This window comes from Pseudomyrmex gracilis, unplaced genomic scaffold, assembly GCF_002006095.1.
Source record: "Pseudomyrmex gracilis isolate BER0280 unplaced genomic scaffold, ASM200609v1 scaffold_114, whole genome shotgun sequence".
Taxonomy (NCBI): domain Eukaryota; kingdom Metazoa; phylum Arthropoda; class Insecta; order Hymenoptera; family Formicidae; genus Pseudomyrmex; species Pseudomyrmex gracilis.
In genome coordinates, this window is record NW_018020698.1 from 4,746 (window position 1) to 23,301 (window position 18,556).

The 18,556-nt window shown below is 36.6% G+C and overlaps 8 protein-coding genes across 13 annotated transcripts; 3 read left to right on the top strand and 5 right to left on the bottom strand.

The window, feature by feature from the left end:
- Positions 1–348: 348 nt before the first annotated feature.
- On the top strand, positions 349–4,245 carry LOC109856315 (F-box/WD repeat-containing protein 5). Its single transcript, XM_020431437.1, has 9 exons — positions 349–794; positions 1,149–1,306; positions 1,381–1,558; positions 1,852–2,044; positions 2,164–2,394; positions 2,515–2,690; positions 2,764–3,091; positions 3,163–3,375; positions 3,498–4,245. The coding sequence occupies exons 1-9, from the start codon at positions 509–511 to the stop codon at positions 3,763–3,765; spliced, it is 2,031 nt and encodes a 676-aa protein (XP_020287026.1). The 5' UTR covers positions 349–508; the 3' UTR covers positions 3,766–4,245.
- Positions 4,246–4,860: 615 nt separating this feature from the next.
- Positions 4,861–7,869, bottom strand: LOC109856320 (protein phosphatase 1 regulatory subunit 11). 4 transcript variants are annotated; one of them, XR_002250383.1, is made up of 5 exons: positions 7,605–7,842; positions 5,582–5,690; positions 5,344–5,502; positions 5,136–5,259; positions 4,861–5,008 (listed from the first exon to the last, which is right to left on the bottom strand). XR_002250383.1 is itself a non-coding variant. In XM_020431446.1 (4 exons), exons 1-4 carry the CDS (start codon positions 7,689–7,691, stop codon positions 5,260–5,262), a joined length of 369 nt encoding a protein of 122 aa, XP_020287035.1. In that variant the 5' UTR covers positions 7,692–7,869; the 3' UTR covers positions 4,861–5,259. The 4 variants fall into 4 exon arrangements, 2 of the variants coding, with proteins under 2 accessions (XP_020287035.1, XP_020287034.1); XR_002250382.1 differs by having other exon boundaries at positions 4,861–5,053; XM_020431446.1 differs by having other exon boundaries at positions 4,861–5,273; positions 7,605–7,869.
- On the bottom strand, positions 5,978–7,597 carry LOC109856317 (succinate--hydroxymethylglutarate CoA-transferase). Its single transcript, XM_020431442.1, has 2 exons — positions 6,382–7,597; positions 5,978–6,296 (listed from the first exon to the last, which is right to left on the bottom strand). The coding sequence occupies exons 1-2, from the start codon at positions 7,450–7,452 to the stop codon at positions 6,066–6,068; spliced, it is 1,302 nt and encodes a 433-aa protein (XP_020287031.1). The 5' UTR covers positions 7,453–7,597; the 3' UTR covers positions 5,978–6,065.
- A 90-nt stretch (positions 7,870–7,959) lies between the features above and the next one.
- Positions 7,960–10,301, top strand: LOC109856316 (tubulin polyglutamylase TTLL7). 3 transcript variants are annotated; one of them, XM_020431440.1, is made up of 5 exons: positions 7,960–8,050; positions 8,317–8,527; positions 8,644–9,818; positions 9,905–10,109; positions 10,181–10,301. In XM_020431440.1, the coding sequence occupies exons 2-5, from the start codon at positions 8,486–8,488 to the stop codon at positions 10,277–10,279; spliced, it is 1,521 nt and encodes a 506-aa protein (XP_020287029.1). In that variant the 5' UTR covers positions 7,960–8,050; positions 8,317–8,485; the 3' UTR covers positions 10,280–10,301. The 3 variants fall into 3 exon arrangements, with proteins under 3 accessions (XP_020287029.1, XP_020287027.1, XP_020287030.1); XM_020431438.1 differs by having other exon boundaries at positions 8,009–8,123; XM_020431441.1 differs by lacking the exon at positions 7,960–8,050 and having other exon boundaries at positions 8,254–8,543.
- Positions 10,302–10,530: 229 nt separating this feature from the next.
- Positions 10,531–11,094, bottom strand: LOC109856319 (tRNA-specific adenosine deaminase 2). The gene has a single exon (XM_020431444.1). It carries the CDS (start codon positions 11,079–11,081, stop codon positions 10,554–10,556), a length of 528 nt encoding a protein of 175 aa, XP_020287033.1. The 5' UTR covers positions 11,082–11,094; the 3' UTR covers positions 10,531–10,553.
- A 232-nt stretch (positions 11,095–11,326) lies between these two features.
- On the bottom strand, positions 11,327–12,698 carry LOC109856318 (single-strand selective monofunctional uracil DNA glycosylase). The gene is made up of 3 exons (XM_020431443.1): positions 11,764–12,698; positions 11,553–11,702; positions 11,327–11,458 (listed from the first exon to the last, which is right to left on the bottom strand). Exons 1-3 carry the CDS (start codon positions 12,388–12,390, stop codon positions 11,342–11,344), a joined length of 894 nt encoding a protein of 297 aa, XP_020287032.1. The 5' UTR covers positions 12,391–12,698; the 3' UTR covers positions 11,327–11,341.
- A 1,480-nt stretch (positions 12,699–14,178) lies between these two features.
- On the bottom strand, positions 14,179–14,822 carry LOC109856331 (dynein light chain 4, axonemal-like). Its single transcript, XM_020431471.1, has 2 exons — positions 14,621–14,822; positions 14,179–14,488 (listed from the first exon to the last, which is right to left on the bottom strand). Exons 1-2 carry the CDS (start codon positions 14,684–14,686, stop codon positions 14,231–14,233), a joined length of 324 nt encoding a protein of 107 aa, XP_020287060.1. The 5' UTR covers positions 14,687–14,822; the 3' UTR covers positions 14,179–14,230.
- An 816-nt stretch (positions 14,823–15,638) lies between these two features.
- LOC109856332 (U4/U6.U5 tri-snRNP-associated protein 2) lies at positions 15,639–18,495 on the top strand. Its single transcript, XM_020431472.1, has 9 exons — positions 15,639–15,746; positions 16,109–16,387; positions 16,468–16,643; positions 16,726–16,951; positions 17,035–17,321; positions 17,408–17,536; positions 17,618–17,679; positions 17,777–17,999; positions 18,084–18,495. The coding sequence occupies exons 1-9, from the start codon at positions 15,668–15,670 to the stop codon at positions 18,144–18,146; spliced, it is 1,524 nt and encodes a 507-aa protein (XP_020287061.1). The 5' UTR covers positions 15,639–15,667; the 3' UTR covers positions 18,147–18,495.
- Positions 18,496–18,556: the final 61 nt, after the last annotated feature.

Sequence of the window (18,556 nt, forward strand, 5' to 3'; positions counted from 1 at the left end):
TACCACCATGAACAGGCATACTGTNATTTAAATCAAATTTAATGTGTGGCTATAACGTTATCCATTGGTTCCGCCATTTTGTTTCAGAACCAATGAAAAGTTTGACAACATTGGCCAGACTCTTATTTCCAGGGACTCTAGCCTGAAGAAGGTGACCATTTGGACTCGTGCACATAGCACAGAATAGAACCGCACGCTGTGGACATAACGCATCGACATGTCGCTCGCGGACATGGCTGCGTAGTTCTAATGTGCACCACCGTGGACATATCGCTGGCGAACAGGAGAATCGATATCAGCGGCCGTAACTGATCTCAGGTCTTCTCTCTGCGTATATTCAATTTTTAATTGATGGTCTACGCGAGAGACGCTCAAAGTTGCGCGCGCGACGACGGACGGCTGGTCGAGACTCGGGACGTCGGTCGAATTCGTGTATTCTCGGGATATGCACCGTGTAGTCGCTGACAGATATCAGCTGTTCTGGTAAATAAACCATCGCGTTTCGACGATGGACGTTCAAGATGATGCGTCGGCCCATCAAACGACCGACGAAGACACCACCGAGTCGGACACCATCAGCGAGTGCCTGTCGCAACTGAGCGACGTTGACACCAACTGGTATTACATGCCAGATTCTGTACTTCTGAGCATCTTCCAATACCTGACGCCGAAGGAGTTGCTTACTGCGGGCGAGGTGTGCAGTTCGTGGCACAGGGTGTCGCGTGACGAGTTCCTGTGGAAATATTTATTTTATCGAACGTACAAGATAGATCCGGACGTAGGCATAATGCCAGGTATGTTTCGTCATGTTATTCGAGTCGCTTTGACGCCACTGTATTTTTATATGCGATTGAAAATAACACTGCTGCATTACTTGTGTACTTACACAACTTGCGTGTGAGTGTGTGTGACATTACAACATTCAGCTGAACTCGGCGCTTTTAGGACTTGCGCTATTGTAGTTGGCAAAAACATGTTGAATTACAGTTAAATTGAAAACAACTATTTAAACACAGAAGAATAAGAAAAAACAGAAATAAAAAAAGAGAATAATTACGAGATAATAAGGATAAGAAATCTTTCAATGTTTACACAGAGGAATGTACATAGATTTTTGAATTAATATTTCACTACTGTCTGTTATGTAGGAAAAACTTCCTGGTTGGGGGAATTTAAACGTTTGGCGTATCATACTCCATTGATAGAAACCGAAGTTCTCAAGGAGCACTCGCATCAGGTATTACACGTGAGCTTCTCTCATAATGGCAAAATGTTTGCAACTTGTTCAAAGGACGGATATATTCTTGTAAGTTCTTTTCTTGGAAGTAACAATATTTCTCAAGTTGTTAGATATATCACATGCACGCAAACCATTTTCAGGTATGGCAAAGTCAATATCCTGTTACTATAAAATACTTGCATGATATGAAGACGTTTAGCTGGAAGTATACACAATTTTCTCAATTTAATTGTACAGATACCTTACTTCTTGTGTCTGGTGTCCACTTTGGCACACCACATAGCACTTCGGGAGAAATAGCAGTATTTAGGGTAGCACGTAAGTGTAAATAAGAGATCAAACTTGTTTTGCATTTTTGTGTATGTATAAATATGTGTATATATAATATGAAAGGAGATACATTTATATACATATACATATATTTGTATTATACAGATAAAGAAAAATTTATAAACTAGAAAATTTTATGAAGTAATAAATTTTAAACAGACAACATATATTGCTTAGAATGATTTATAATAACAAATGGGTTTTTTTTATATTTAAAAAAAGATTTTAGTTTTTAGTCAAACAACAAATCCATTACATCCATGCTTTTTGTTTAACTGTAGCTGGTTTTGACCTACAATGTAGAGTAGTGAATAAGCCTTACGACATATTTGGTACGTGGTACAGTGAACGTTACCTTTTGAGTGGAAATCTACATTGGTTGGCACACTTAGTCAGTACTAGTGTAGTTTGGCTCAATAAGGCAAATCAGGAATCAGCTAGCGAACATGTGCCTATTATGACCCAACTCTTTAGGTAAAAACCAACAATTCAGTGTGCAATTTAAATTAATTCTCAGTTTTCTATGTTACACACATACGTAAATATCGAGTTTTGTTACCACAAATGTAAGATACATATAAAAATGTTTTCAGATTCTATAATGGAAATGCTTCCTCGATTAGAGCAATTATGGTTGCAAATTGTCTGGCACCTGCACCAGCTGAATCTACAGAAGAACAAAATCAGCCGTCCTCATCGAACACAAAAGAAGAAAGAGGAAATCCACCGAGTCATAAGGATTTGATGTCAACGTCGAGCGAGCCCGACAACTCGCAAGAGCAAGAAGAACCAGAAGTACTACATCATGCATCATCAAGATTACAGTATAAATTTCTTTTTTCTCTCTCTCTCTCTTTCTACAACTTTCACACGCTAGTTATATCAGTGTGATTAATGACACTAATATATCATGTATTACATATACACATATATATACACAACAGATACAGTAAATTAGAGGGAGGATTTGCAAATTGGAGAAAACTTGGTGATGGTTTTGAATATGCTAGTCCTATACAGTACAATCAGGAGTATAGACAGGTCGAGATGCAGAAGAATATATACGAGAGTGACAGCGAAATTGAGAATCTACAATGGGAAGAGGAGAGCGAGTCTGAAGGTAGAAAAGCTCTGCGAGCTGATAGTTAAGACCATTACATAAATTATTATATAATAAAAAATTGGATTCACAGACTCCTCGATAATCGAAGAATGTGGTACAGATGAGCTGGCTAATAATCCAGAAAAGTTTCTTATCTTCACTACCGGCTCAAAAACGTACACTCCGCATAAAGTTGGTTTCAAGAGAATTAAATTGGTCAGTTTCCCAAGAAGATTAGATCCGGGACCGTCATTACGCGAGAGGATAGCTCAGCGGGAGAGAGAGCGAGAGAGACAGAATACGCCGTCGGCGGAAGATTGGTTAAATTACGAAGCTGTGGCGGACAAATTCGATAAAATAGATCACCTGATCGATCTTCACGGTCATATCATCGGAATGGGACTTTCTCCCGATCATAGGTCAGTTAAACGTGCGATATATGCGGATGTACACTCGAAACGCCGAATTTATAAATACGGCGTGATTTCAGATATCTTTACGTAAACACGAGGCCGTGGCCAAAGGGTTACGTTATTACGAATCCTTTGCAACCGCCGCCAATAGCTCAAGAAATCGACATACATGTGATCGATTTGGTAACGCTAAAGCAAGTTGGCACAATGTTACGAGCACACAAAGCGTACACGCCTAATAACGAATGTTTCTTTATATTTTTGGACGTATGTAACGAATACGTAGCGAGGTAATAATCCGATTCCGATGTGTATTTCGTGTTTGACAAAAAATATCTCTCCTATACTTTGCAAATATTAAATTTGTTTCAATGTATCTTCTTATTGCTCCACAAAAATATTTTTCTTGTAGTGGTGCGGAAGACAAGCACGGTTACTTGTGGGATAGGCATTACGGGATCTGCTTAGCAAAATTTCCTCACACCGATGTAGTCAATTCCGTAGCTTTTAATCCACGCGATCCTGAAATGTTAGTTACAACCAGTGATGACTATACGGTTAAGATATGGCGAAGTCGAGCTATGGTGAAGTCTTTAGGTTTGGATGAAAATAACTATCGTAGAGGGATGGAGGTAAGAAAGAGGCGCAAATTTCAGAAAAGCAGTAATAACGTTGACTGACTAAAAACTATTAAGTTCCCGATTTAAACACAATTTATTTTTACAAGATCTTAGATATATATTTTTCACTTAAGTTTGTACTATACAAACAAGTTCTAGAATCTAGAATATTGTGTAAAAGCACAAACATAGAATCTATTTTTTGATTCTCTTGAGATTTATACAAATGCACATACGGAATTTTATTTTGATTTCTATTTTTTTTTTTTTTTATTTCCAAAATTCTTAGAAGGAACATAGAACAAATATTTTCCCATCTGACTCTATTTTGATCTAGCTGTTTTACTTTTTCTTCTCCCCAATGTTTTTCCCTATCTCTCTTCTGCGCGTACAACCAACATATATATATATCTCACTAGATATACATATATGAACACTAAAAGAAGTGTTAAAAGATTGTTATTGCAAAGGATATCACAAAAAATTTACTGTTATCGTGTCCATTGTTATTCTAAATTAGATAAAAATAGTTAACAAGAACAGACACTTATTTAAAGATTATTTAACTCTTATCTCAAAGTTTATTTATCCAGCTTATCTGTGTAGAAGGCTAAAACTTAGAAACAGGTTTTCAAATTTATTTTTCGAACAAAACTTGTGAAGTTGAAACTCTCAATGTGATGTGTGCAATAAACATCAAATTGGTTTTTTTTTTAAATACTTGGTTTTACGTATTTATTTTGCACATAAAGTATGAAAAAGAAACATTAGTAGTTCTCAAAATTATATACTGCGCCCAATTGCGTTATGAAATTATGAACTCAATATAATGACTCTTTTTCAGACAAATTAACATTCACCTGCAATTTTCCCGTGTATTAGAAAGAGATTTCCGAGATTTGATTTGACGATTATAGAACATGTGAAGAAACTAAAAGAAAACCCTCGATGTTGTAATTAAACTAAATTTGTCGATAACAATCACAAATTGACAATGTATGTGTATGTGTGTATACATACATATGGATGTGTGTATATATACACACGTTTCTAATATGAAGTCTATAAAAATATCTATAAAACAGCAAATATATATATATATATATATGTATATATATATATATACGAAACTTATAAATATAAAGGGAATGACTGTTATTTTTCGAAGAATGATGACTTTACTATTCTCTCAACATCGTGACCTGTGTATAATAATTAACAATTATTAACAGACGCTTAACAACATTTTACAATCTTCCATGTGATACTGTTAAAGCGGTGTAATACAAATTCCACGTATTCGCTATAAATGTAATATAATAAAAAATTATATTTAAAGTTTGCATACCTAAAAATAGAAGTACTTCAATTTATGTATCGTATATAATTTTTTGCTCTTTCAACGAATCATATATTGTGCAATTGCTTACCTACAATCCACCATACTTTCTCGATATGACACTGATTTAAGAATTAGCATAAAGAAATGTATTTTCCATTTAGAGAAGAGTTTGTTAATGTAAATTATCTAAGTTGAACCTGTTGCAATCGGCTCTATAAGAAATTTGCTTTCAGATAAAAATAAATTGTAATTAACATAACACACACACATGCGTATCTAATGTAAAAAAAAGTTACCAGGATGTGATGACATTCCGTCCGGAGCGGGATCTCCAGGTTTAGGTAATACTTTCTTATGAGCATCCTTATGTCCATGACAATGTTCGCATTCGTCGTCACTATCTTCTGAACTACTACTTTCACCAAAAGTTTTTGGTTTTTCATAAATACAACAACCTATGAATCAAAACTTCGTGTAGCTTCAAATTTTTTTTCCCCACCAGTCTGTAGCATATGAAAATGTTTAAATATTTACATTTAGATTTCTTCTTGTTTAAATTTTCATTATCGACAGTCCCCTGAGTCCATTGAACCTTCTTGTTTGATTTCGGTTTTCGTAAACGTAATCGGACTTTAGGTACATCCTATAAAACACAATTATAAAACTATTAATAAAGTAGATAAGACAATTCATTTATTATATGATTCACACACACACATACACATACACACACACAAGTGATATTACAAAAATGCATGTCATACATGTGCGTACACGCTAAAAACTTTGTTATAAAAGACAAAATCATGTTGTTAAAAATATTAAACAAGGTTTTATTTATTGCACAAATATATATAATATACAAAATATTAGTCATTTATTATAATTAAAATAGTATAGCATAAAAAGTCAATATTATATATCTTGGAATATATACATATATGTCACAATATAAAATAGTATTACATTATTGTTTATAGAAAAATATTGTTTGGCAAGAAATAGTATAAATGATTTATTATTGCACAATTTTCTGTTGTAATAAGTTTTCTATTTTATCATCAGAATATCTTAATATATTTTTTAAAACTTCTAATGTATGTTGGCCTAATGTCGGTGGTGGTGATCTCACTACATTAGTGGCATAGCTATATGTCACAGCTGGTCCAACAAGTTTTACTTTGCCCGTAACCGGATGATCTATCTCTTGAACCAACTTCATGTATTTTACTTGAGGATCATCAAATACCTGAAGATTGTGTGTTGTCAATTATCAGTTCATGAAACGTGTGTTGTAAAAATAATACATGATTTTCTCAATTACATTAACTTACCTCTTTTATTGTATTTACTGCTCCATAAGGAAACGAAGCACCATCAAATATTACAGACCATTCCTGATTAGTCTTCTTTGCAAATACGTTTCTAAGAATCTGAAGTAGTTCCGTTCTATTTTTAACTCTAGCTGTATTGTTCTTAAACTTGTCATTACTAGCTAGTTCGGAAAGTTGCAGTCTCTTCATTAACTCTACAAACTGTGTATCACTACCTGCTCCAACTGTCATGTATCCATCTTCTGTTGGAAAAGCCTCATATGGAACTATGCTCTCGTGTTCAGATCCCCATCTCGTTCCTTCCTTATTTCCATTCAAATAATTTGAAGCAATATTGATCAAACATGCGACTTGTGTGGACAGAAGGTTGCATTGTATCCACTGGCCTCTGTTGGTCGTTGTTCTCTGCAGCAGAGCTGCCATAATTGCGCCATGAGCGTACAGACCCGTTGCCAGATCAGTCATTGCTACGCCAACTTTGCACGGTGGTCCGTCTTTCGGACCTGTGATATGCAGAAGTCCACCCAATGAAGCGGCAATAACATCGTAACCGGGTCTGCTCGCGTATGGTCCCTGAGATCCGTAACCGGTAAGAGAGCAATATATGAGACGCGGCGCTATCTTAGCTAGGTCTTGATAACCCAAGCCTATACCGTTCAACTTTCCCGGCACATAATTCTCCACTAAAACGTCGCATGTCTTTGCCAAGTCGTAGATGACATCTCGTCCCTTCTTCAAATCGACACAAACACTCTTTTTATTTCTGTTCACACTCGTGAAGTAAGTCGATTCCTTCGTTCCCTCGAAAAAAGGCGGACCCCAGTTGCGCGCCTCGTCACCGCTACCCGGTCGTTCGATCTTCAAAATCTCCGCGCCGAGATCTCCCAGAACCATCGTGCAATAAGGACCAGCTACAATCCGCGTCAGATCCAGAACTCGTATCCCGTTCAAAGGTGAACTTTCGGCAGTTGTGCAAAACAACTCGCATTTCTTCGTATTGCATTTGCTCACGAAAAAATGTTTACTTTTTGCTGCGCAATTTCGCGAGAAAATCCCAAATACGCGATTCATCGTAGATTCTCAAAACAAGCGATGAAAATGCATTTTTTTTTCACCGATTGTTAAACCGATTGCAAAACTACTGTGTCAGAGATAAGCGCAATAAATTTTGAGCGACAAGACGCGTTCTTAATCGAACATACGAGATAACAAGTAATGCGTACCTGTGACCCGGAGTCGGCGACATCCGCTTCGGAGATCGTTTCTGTCTGCGTTTGCGAAGCCATTTGTTCCGACATCGATCTCTCCATACGTCACGCGAGAGATTTTCGAGCGCGAGAAAAACGCACCAATATCTTCTACATTAATCTTAACAACCGCGAGTTTCCACCATTCTCAGTTTCCCGTGCACCGTTACATCTGCAAATGTATATAGATCATGGCGGTATAAAATTGCAGAGCGCAACTTAAATAATTCGAAGGCATCGTTCCATCTTCGTTCTACGTTCAATGAGAAATAAAGATAGATCGACGCTTGGAAGCGTTCGTAGCGCTACTTTGAGCGCAGTTCACGTTTTACGCATATGGATTTCGATTTACGTAGTACGCTACACTTCCGGATTGGGTGTTTGAGAAACACATTTCGAAACGCACAGAAATTGCGAAATAGGTATGTCTTCTATTGTATTTTAAATCGTAAAGCCGCGCACCTTTCACGGCCACGAAAGATACACAATTATCGGGTAAAAATATTTTAATAGTGTAAGAAAGATTTTAGTTGTAGTGTTCCGCTTTTCTAACTTAATTAATTTAATTTAATTTATATACCACGTGGTAAACTTTGAATTTATATAAGAATCGTGAAAAATTAATAATCGCGTTTTAATCGTATTTATAATATAATTGCATATTTGTACTAATGTATATTGTCGATAGATTTAAATCAAAAGTCTGGAGAAACCGGTTACGCAATGAGCGTTCCATGTGGGAGACGCTTCGTGAATAAGATCCAACGGTACTTTCACACGACGTTTATTCATTGCGTCAAAGTCGTTACAGAACGAACGCTCCAGTCGCTTCTAGTCGCTTTTAAGTTAAATTTACTATGTCAGATGAAAAGAAACATGAGAAAGATCGGAATGAAAAGGTACTGACCGCAAAAGGTACACGTATAATATAAATAATAATATAAAAAGTTTTATCACATGTGTGATGACATTTGACTGTCTTTAAATGAGATCAAGCAAGTACTAATTGTTACAGAAAATACGATATACTGTAAGAAGAAAAATTATGGATCTAAAAATGAAGACTCTTCTGAAGATTGTTCTGTCTTCTGTAATTGGTCCGTTGATTCTCTACGGCATGTTTTTCCTGTACTTGAATCATCAAACATATTTGAAACATCTATCTGAAGAACCGATAAAGGAAGATCGACCGAAGTTCTGGGTTTACGCAAAGAACAACGATACCGGTTACTTGAAACACGTGTACGCGGTGCTTCAACGACTCGGTTTTCAGAAGAGCAACAACGAGTCCAACTGGGACTTGTTGTGGGCTCACGATTATCCATTTCGCGTTTTGTTCGCGAGTTTAAATAGACTCCAGGAGCACCAGCTTGTCAATCATTTTCCCGGTTGCGGCTATATCACGAACAAGGTGGATCTCTCCACATCACATGGCCGGTATATACCGGCGGCCTTCAAAATGCCCGACGACCGCCAGGCTTTTCTCGATTATATCAAATCAAATCCGTCAAAGCAATTCGTACAAAAGTCCAACGATCATCGAGGCATTCGCATTTGCGACAATAGCAACGTAAATTTTACTGCTGGCACGTTTATTCAGGAATTCATCGAACAGCCGTTTCTCGTGGACGGTTACAAGTTTGACATCGGTGTGTACACCGTCATCACGTCCGTGGATCCGTTGAGAGTTTACGTGTACAAGGCTGATGTGCTCTTCCGTTTTTGTCCGATCAAATACTATCCGTTTGATCCGGAGATACTGGACAAGTATGTGGTCGGCGACGATTATCTGCCAATCTGGAACGTGCCATCCTTGAAAAGATACTATACCGAGCTCGGTTATTCGATGAAGGACTCGTTTGACGCTTACGTCAGAGAGCAAGGAAAGAATCCGTCGGAGATGTGGGATCGAGTGTACGACGCCATCCGGGAGGTTGCGTTGATGAAGGAAGCACAGATCAGAGAGGTTTCCAAACGCTTCGGCAATGGCAGAAACTTCTTTGAACTTGTGAGATTTGACTTAGCTCTTGACGAGGATCTGAACGTCTACATGATGGAGGCGAACATGTCACCGAACTTGTCTTCTGCGCATTATCCGCCAAATCAGTTGCTTTACGAGCAGGTCATATTCAATACGTTCGCGCTAGTCGGTATTGGTAAAAGAATCAAAACAGAATCCTTGAGAACTAGGTAAACATTTAAAGACATCACAGATAAACATCCTGAAAATATATCAAGAGATAAAAGTATAAAAATGTTTTTGACATACGTTATAGAAATAAAGCGGAGAAGGAAATGCAAGTAGCGAATAAGAATATCGTGGTATTACCGGAGCTTTGCAAGGAATGCGCAGACTGTTTTCGCGTGGAGTGCCAATTGTGCAGACCGTGCTTCACGCCAGAAACAGAGCTCATTTTGTCGCGGAGCTATCTTGAGCATCAAAACCAAATGGATTTTCAAAGAATATTCCCACCTCCGATAGTAAGTCGCGCGCGAAAGTTAAATTTTTTTTTAACTTTTATTTAACTTTGTTTATCGAATGCATTTTGCAGACGAAGGATATGGTGCTGAAAGATTACACACTGAGAAATCAATTACTCGTCAGGTGGTACCAGGGTAAGTGCGAATTGGATAAAACATGGTGCAGATAACGTTATCAACACGATAAAGCCAGAAAAAAAAAGTACAATCGCGTCCTTGATGCGCTATTGAATATTTATTCCAAGTATGTATGAAACAGTGTATATAAACTATATAGTTACATGTTTTGTAAGAAAGTAAAAATATTACGATTACATGTGGCGGTGTGTTATATAAATTTGAGTAAAAACAAAATCCAAGTGTTATGTTATTCAACGAAATAGATAAAAAAAAAAAAAAAAAAAAACCAGTATCTCACAAATCCAAGAAAAACTAAAAGAAAAATTATTTGTTTTCCGTTAGCGAGGTTTCTTTCGTTTTACGTTTTTTTTTTACTTTGGACTCAGGAGCGTTTGGATTGACACCTTTGTAAAAATCTTTAAGCAACTGCATAGCCTCTTCACCTTTAACGTTTCCCTGCACACTTGTCTTTTGATCGTAAAACGTTGATACTTCGAGAACGCTGACGCAACCACCGAATCGATCATTGACACAGCCATATACAATACTGCGTACTTGTAGTTGAAGCAGTGCCGACATACACATTACGCACGGTTCTACCGTGACAATTACGTCTAGATTACGAAATACCGTTTTATAGTCCGTACAATTCTGTTTACAATACTGTAAGACTTGGTCAATACAATTTATTTCCGCGTGGCGAGTTGCGTTGCAAGTTTCGTTTACTGTGTTATTTCCCGTCGCAATTACTTCATTATCGTACACAAACAAACAACCAACTGGCACTTCGCCAGCTTTGAAAGACTCCTTAGCCCTTTGCAACGCAACATCCATCCATGCTAAAGTGTCCATAATAAATATTATCGTATAATTGTTGTATATATTGAATATGTGAGATCCAAAGACAATTCTTAACTGTACTTTAAATCAGATTAACAAAGCTCTTTTTTTAATTTATAATTCTTTCGTAAAAAATTCTTATATATGTTATCTTATTATGTCATACCATATGTGTCGTCATATTAATTAAACAAAAAAAAAAAAGTCAAAATTCATACTTCAAAAATGATGAATAATGTCATTGCATATAGCAAAGAATTTTAGACAGCAATTTAATTGTCCTGTTTCAAGTATTTAAGCAATCCTAACTGCTTTAGTCGCTCCAAAGCTATTTCTTTCCAATTATGATTACCTGAGACTCTTGGACTTGGATGTCTCAAGACCATTACCTGAAAGAAAAACATCATTGCACAAGATAAAAGATACTAAAGTGCATTGGAAAGGCGTTACAATAATGTATTATATAAATAAGTATATATCAACCTGTATTTTAAGACCTCCTATCTGTTTTGCAATCTGTGCTCTCTTTTCAGCATATTGTCCAATACCAACAATGATTTCCACATTCAAGAGCTTTGCTATGTCCACCAAGGACTTGTCGCACGCCTCGTGCAAAAGTCTTTGTTCTTCACCCTGAAAAGTACAAATGATTCAGCATAAGAACAGAAAAATCTAAATGGAATAAAAATATTGCCTTCAATTCAGCTGGTGTAACATTTCGAGCGGTAGAGTCCATGAATCCAAGAGGACAATAGTTGTGCATGTAAGCGTGTTTGAAAAAGTTTTCCGGAGTTCCACAAAGTTCTTTTAAGAGACTCCACAATCTCTGTCCGCTAACTTCGCTACGTGGGCATTCGAATCCCATCACTACTCGTTCGGGATGTTCTTTCGGCGGATGTCCAACCGGACCGGAAATTTTGAGCCAATCTCTCACCATATTTATTTCTCCGAACGGCACGCCAGTTTGCGACATGCCCCACGGTCCGGGATTCATGCCGACAAACATAATCTTTTTCGGACCGGTGCAGTATTTGCGTACGTACATGGCATGCGTCTTGGCCGCGTACTCAAGCGGATTGTAGATATATTGGACCGGCGGTGAGAAAGTGATATTTTTCAGTTTGGCGCAAAGATTTTGTTCGATCGCTAACAATTTGTTCGAAATATATTCGGACCCCGTGGATACGACCTCGCTCGTAATACCGTTTTCCTCCTTGTTTTGTTTGGCACTCACAAAATTTAAGAGATTCGATTGTTTAAATTTTTTTGCACTACTCGTCGCATCTTCGTTATTCGCCCTCGTTCTCTTTGATCGACGCATGATTAATCGAAGAGAATTCAATGTGGACTTAAACAGTATTTTGAAATATCGAAACTTCCTTTTATCTTTAAACAATATCAATGATCGGCCTTAGAAAAATTGACGTTAACAATATAGCAATATTATCTTATCAATCGATTGACAACCTTCGCCGATTATCACAAAGTGAAATGTGGAACTTTACTTGTGAGTACACGCGACTCTACTATTGTTGTGCTTTGTGCAAGATTCGAGAATCGGATTCGGAAAAGTATGAAAATACCGTGTGTGTTTGGCTGCTGCTCGGCTACACAAGGATATCGGTTTTTACTTACTGTGCGCGGATCCCGCCAATTCTGCATGTATTCACGGGTTACGTTCCAAAATCCTACCTTGGTTACTAAAATACTATATTTTACGTCACGTGTACTATAGTTTTCAGTTACTAAGGTAAGATTTTGGAACGTACCCACGTTAGGCTATGTTCCGATTCCTCACCCGAGTATACTTTAAGGCCTGTTCTACAATACAGTCGTAAGCTGTAAGGCCTGTTCTACAATACAGTCGTAAGCCGTAAGCCGTAAGGAATTGACCAATCACAATCGATTATTCTTCTGTGATTTATCTGTGATTGGTCAATTTCTTACGACTTACAGCTTACGACTGTATTGTAGAACAGGCCTAAAGAGCCGTCTACAATGGAGAGTTGTAGGCCGTAATAGTAAGAAATTGACCAATCACAGACAAAGTACAGAAGAAAAATCAATTGTGATTTGTCAGTTTCTTACTATTACGGCCTACAACTCTCCATTGTAGACGGCTCTTAAGCTGTAATCGTAAGCTGTCTTACGTCGTAAGAAATTGACCAATCACAGATTAATCACAGAAGAATAATCGATTGTGATTGGTCAATTTCTTACGGCTTACGACTGTATTGTAGAACAGGCCTAAGGTCAAAGCACAGACTTTTGCATAACGCATAAGAGAATCAACCAATCCAGCTTTTTGTTTTCATCCCCACTTCTTGTTCTAGAAAGCTTTGATTGGTTGATTCTCTTATGTCTTATGCATTATGCATTAAGCAAAAGTCTGTAGGGCCTTCTACAATAAGATATTAGTAATAAATTAGAAGTCAGAAGCAAGAAATTGACTAATCACAATCGATTATTCTTCTGCGATTTGACTGTGATTGGTCAATTTCTTGCTTCTGACTTCTGATTTATTACTAAAGTCCGGTTTCACAATTGACGGTTAACTCGAATTAACGGAAGCCCAACTTGCTGAACTCGGCGTAACGCATCTTTTCTTCCTAAACATGAACTGTGATTGGTTAGCGAAGATTTGACAAAGAAGATTGAACGCGTTAAACCGAGCTCAGCAAGTCGAACTTCGGTTAATTCGAGTTAACCGCGAATTGTAAAACCGGGTCTTAGACCCTTGTGCTAAGGCCCTTGTGCTTCGGTCTTATGGCCGCTAAAACCAGCGACTGAAACCGTCATAAGAAACTACACAATAGGATGGCCGCTCTCAGATTTCTCTCTGGGAAAAGCTATTACAGCTTTTCATATGACCCTTGACGTTCTCAGTCTTCTCTCTGCTACAAGAGAAGATTTGAAACATTACCATTTATTTAAAAAAATAAGTAACAGTTTTATTATAATGTCAATAGATATTATATGACAAAATCTGTTCAATTTGCCACAAAAGAATGATCGGACATAGTACATCCAACCGGCCCTGTAGTCCAACATACACATGTTTTGTAAGAAATAACGTGTTTTTATTTGAAAAAAAAGTCATATATCACATAGTAGAAGTTGTGTAAACTTTATACAATTGTTTTGTTGTCTAAAGAGCGCGGTCAAAAACCTGCAACCGTTCTCCATACAACAACTGCTGTGTTACCTCCGATAAACATAAACAATAGCGACTTTTCTTGATGCGTAATTGCACACGCGTACGCCTCGCCGACAACCACTTGAAAGGGTGGGCCGAATTTTTTGTCCAGATTATCCTTAATCATACGAGCCGCTTGCTCGTAATTCTCCGAATATTTTTCGACAGCAGTAACGCAGATTTCTATTGCCTCTTGCTTCATTTCTTCTGGCAAATCGCTGTACTAGAGAAAATTGAATTTTAAATTTTATTCTCTCTAACTTTTGAGAAATATTTTCTTTCATTCTTTCTTTTTCTCTTTTTTTCTCTAATTAGACGAAACGTCACGTTTATTAATAATTTTTTGTCAATTTACTTTACACAGTGGATAGGTATGAAACATCAAAGGCGCAACCTCTTTCTTCAACTCTCCAGCCCACATTGTTTTTTTTTTTTTTTTTAATTAGAAAAATGATTCCTCATACATACGCACACTTGTATACCAGACACGACAAGAATTGCGCGTGTGCTATTGACTTACCGGATAAGTCGTATATCTTTAAATTATAAAAACTACATATTTGACAGCAGATCGAGCTATGTGAATGAAGCCGCTAAAGGATCAATCAGAATTATGAAAATGTAATTATTAAAGAGATTGCTTTCTAGTAAGTATAGTTTTTTTTTTTTTTTTTCAAGAATTTGGGCCAAGATCTGTGTGATCAAATTTTATTTTTTCATTCTTGTGCGGTGGCTCTAATTTAAATTAAGCCCCAAATTTCAGCTCTCAGATTTCGAATTTCCAACCTCAAATTTCAGTGTAGTTGCTAATCATTGATATTCGGTTTTTTATGACTATATTTATCTATAGTACACGTCACGTATAGTATAGACAAATGCGCGCTTATGCGTGAAACGGAACGCAGCTTAAGCCCCTTGCACAATGGAACGAATAGCGATAGCGATAGAAATAACACAGTTTTTAACACAGAATTCCAACTCGTCGGAAATTTTATCGCTATTGCTTATTCCGATTTTCTGATCTGCATTGATACATGTGTAGTTTTGTATGTTAGATTCCGCTGTTCCTACCTTTATTTTTAAATATAAACTCTTTAAAACTTTTGTTATTTCTATCGCTATCGCTATTCCGTCCATTGTGCAAGAGGCTTTAAAGAGTTTATATTTAAAAATAAAGGTAGGAACAGCGGAATCTAACATACAAAACTACACGTGTATCAATGCAGATCAGCAAATCGGAATAAGCAATAGCGATAAAATTTCCGACGAGTTGGAATTCTGTGTTAAAAACTGTGTTATTTCTATCGCTATCGCTATTCCTTCCATTGTGCAAGGGGCTTTAGGCCAAAGCGCTGATGATTTGTGAGTGATGGGATGCTGCCGTGCTGTTTGTAATCATAAAATGGCGTCTGCTACGCGAACTATGCAGGAAAAACGAAAACTGGACGACGTCGAGAACGATTCAGATAATGAAACACAAAGTGAGTACATGTATCTTCGTATATCACAAAGCTGTCGACAATTTAAATCACAATACGTTTTTAGATGAACTTTACGGCTTTAATAAGACTCAAGAAACTCCCGTTTACAAGCAGTTCGAGGTTAGGTGACATTCGGTGCGTCAGTTGTTTTTCTTGTCTTCAAGATTTTCTGACAATAATCCACTTAATATTTATACAAGACAGCGATATGTAATCACGAATGATAAAGATTCCACAGCTTTTCATATAATTTTGCACTGTATTGCGAATTCTTTGCATATGTTTAGAGAAATAACCTAAAACTGCACTTTGTCTGTAGATTTTACATTATTCTAAAGTTTTTAATTCCGTTTCTGTTGCAGAGAGCGTAAAACATGCAAAGACAAACAGAGAAGCACCTCGACTGTGTCCGTACTTGGATACAATTAATCGGCAATTCTTAGATTTTGATTTTGAGAAGTTGTGTTCTGTGTCACTGTCCAGGATAAATGTGTACGCCTGCTTGGTATGTGGAAAATACTTTCAAGGCAGGGGAACCAACACTCATGCGTACACGCACAGCGTAGCTGAGAGTCATCATGTTTTTCTCAACTTACACACACTGAAATTTTATTGTTTACCAGACAATTATGAAATTGTTGGTAAGTAAACAAATTAGTCAAATTTCTCATTTAGATGTGGATCTTTTCTCTTTTAACAGTTGAAATTTTATGTTTGTTAGATTCGTCACTGGACGACATTAAATATGTGTTAAATCCAACTTTTGACAAGGCACAAATAGCTCAGTTAGATAAGAGTGATAAACAATCCAGAGCAATTGATGGCTCCATGTATTCACCAGGGATAGTTGGAATGAATAATATAAAAGCAAACGATTACTGCAACGTCATTTTACAAGTAATTCTTTGTAACTAGTGAGGTTTTTGAGGTGTCAAGTTTTTTTATGCGCTATAAGTTTAAATGTTTTTTTTTTTCACAGGCACTTTCGCACGTAACACCTTTGAGAGATTTCTTTTTAAGAGAGTCTAACTATTCCCACGTAAAGAGACTGCCCGGTGATTCTTCTTATCTCTTGGTACAAAGATTTGGAGAACTTATGCGCAAATTATGGAATCCACGTAATTTCAAAGCACATGTAAGTCCACACGAGATGCTTCAGGCGGTAGTTTTGTGGAGTAAAAAAAGATTTCAGTTTACCGAGCAAGGTACGTTTCTCAACAGATTTTGTTTCAATATAATTTTGATAGTTTTAAAAAAAAACATGAACAAAAGTACGGTATATTTTTAGGCGATCCGGTGGACTTTTTATCATGGTTCTTAAACGCTCTTCATTTGGCATTAAATGGCACAAAGAAACGTGATTCCAGTATAATTTATAAGACATTTTTGGGACATTTGCGAATATATACGCGAAAGATACCTCCACTGGAATTAGAAGAGAGTCAAAGAAGCGAATTACTGCACACAGTCGAGTATGGCGAGACCGTAACGGAAAGTCCATTTTTGTATCTCACTTGCGATCTCCCTCCGCCACCATTGTTTAAAGATCAATTCACCGAGAATATAATTCCGCAGGTTGACATATTGTGTAATCACATAAATAAAAATTTAGAGATTTTGTTATTCCAGTAAAATTTACACAATTGTTTTTATACACACAGGTGAATCTGTACACGTTGTTGAACAAATTCAATGCTATCACCGAGAAAGAGTACAAGACCTATAAAGAGAATTTCATGAAGAGATTCGAAATTACTGAACTGCCGCCTTATCTCATACTTTATATAAAAGTAAGTAAAAACACGTGTATCTCTTAAACAACGTAAAAATATCTCTCCCATTTATTTCTTACACGTTGCTTTTTTCTACAGAGATTTACGAAGAATACATTTTTCGTCGAGAAGAATCCAACAATTGTGAATTTCCCCGTTAAGTGAGTAATGTTTCAATTTTATTTCGTTCGCGCGTCTCATATCAACTACCTAATTTTTAACAATGCTCTAGTTGCAACGTTTTTGTTGCGGTTGTAGGAATGTTGACTTTGGAGATATTTTGACACCCGAAGTAAAGGCCAAACATCCGTATACAACGTACGATCTGGTGGCCAATATAGTGCACGATGGCGAACCTGGTCAAGGAACATACAGAGTTCATATTTTGCACAGAGCTACCGGTCAGTGGTACGAATTGCAAGATTTGCATGTAACTCAAATATTGCCTCAAATGATAACCCTCACTGAAGCGTACATACAGGTAAATAAAAAGACTATTTGTTTTTTTTTTTTTTTTTTGGATTTTCGTATGCATGAAAAATAAACTGCTGCTTTCTGTTTGCAGATCTATGAATTGAGGAAAGACGCGCATACAGAAAACGGGGACAGTAAAAACAAAACTATGTGACATAATTGAAAAAAAAATTTCTTAAAATATAATAATAAAAATTTACATTTTGTATATACATATATATATATAAAAGTTGTCAGAAATGTACATTTTGTTGACATTTCCTCAACATATTTGCTACGCACAGTTCGTGTCCTCTTTCAGTTATTTTCAGAATGAAAATTTATGAGAAAAAGTTTTTGTTTTCAATTATTATAAGTCTTTTCTAACTTATTGTAAGTTTTATTTGCTCGATACTAGTGATTTAATAATTTATTTTGTAGCGGTAAATCGCGCGTAACATGAAATAGAAAAACATCAGTCAAAAGTATTTTCGACAATAAAGCTGCGTTCTCTAAAATTCAGTATTGAATATTGTATGTAATACCTTGAATTATAAATTTGACGTGAATTATAGATTTTTATAA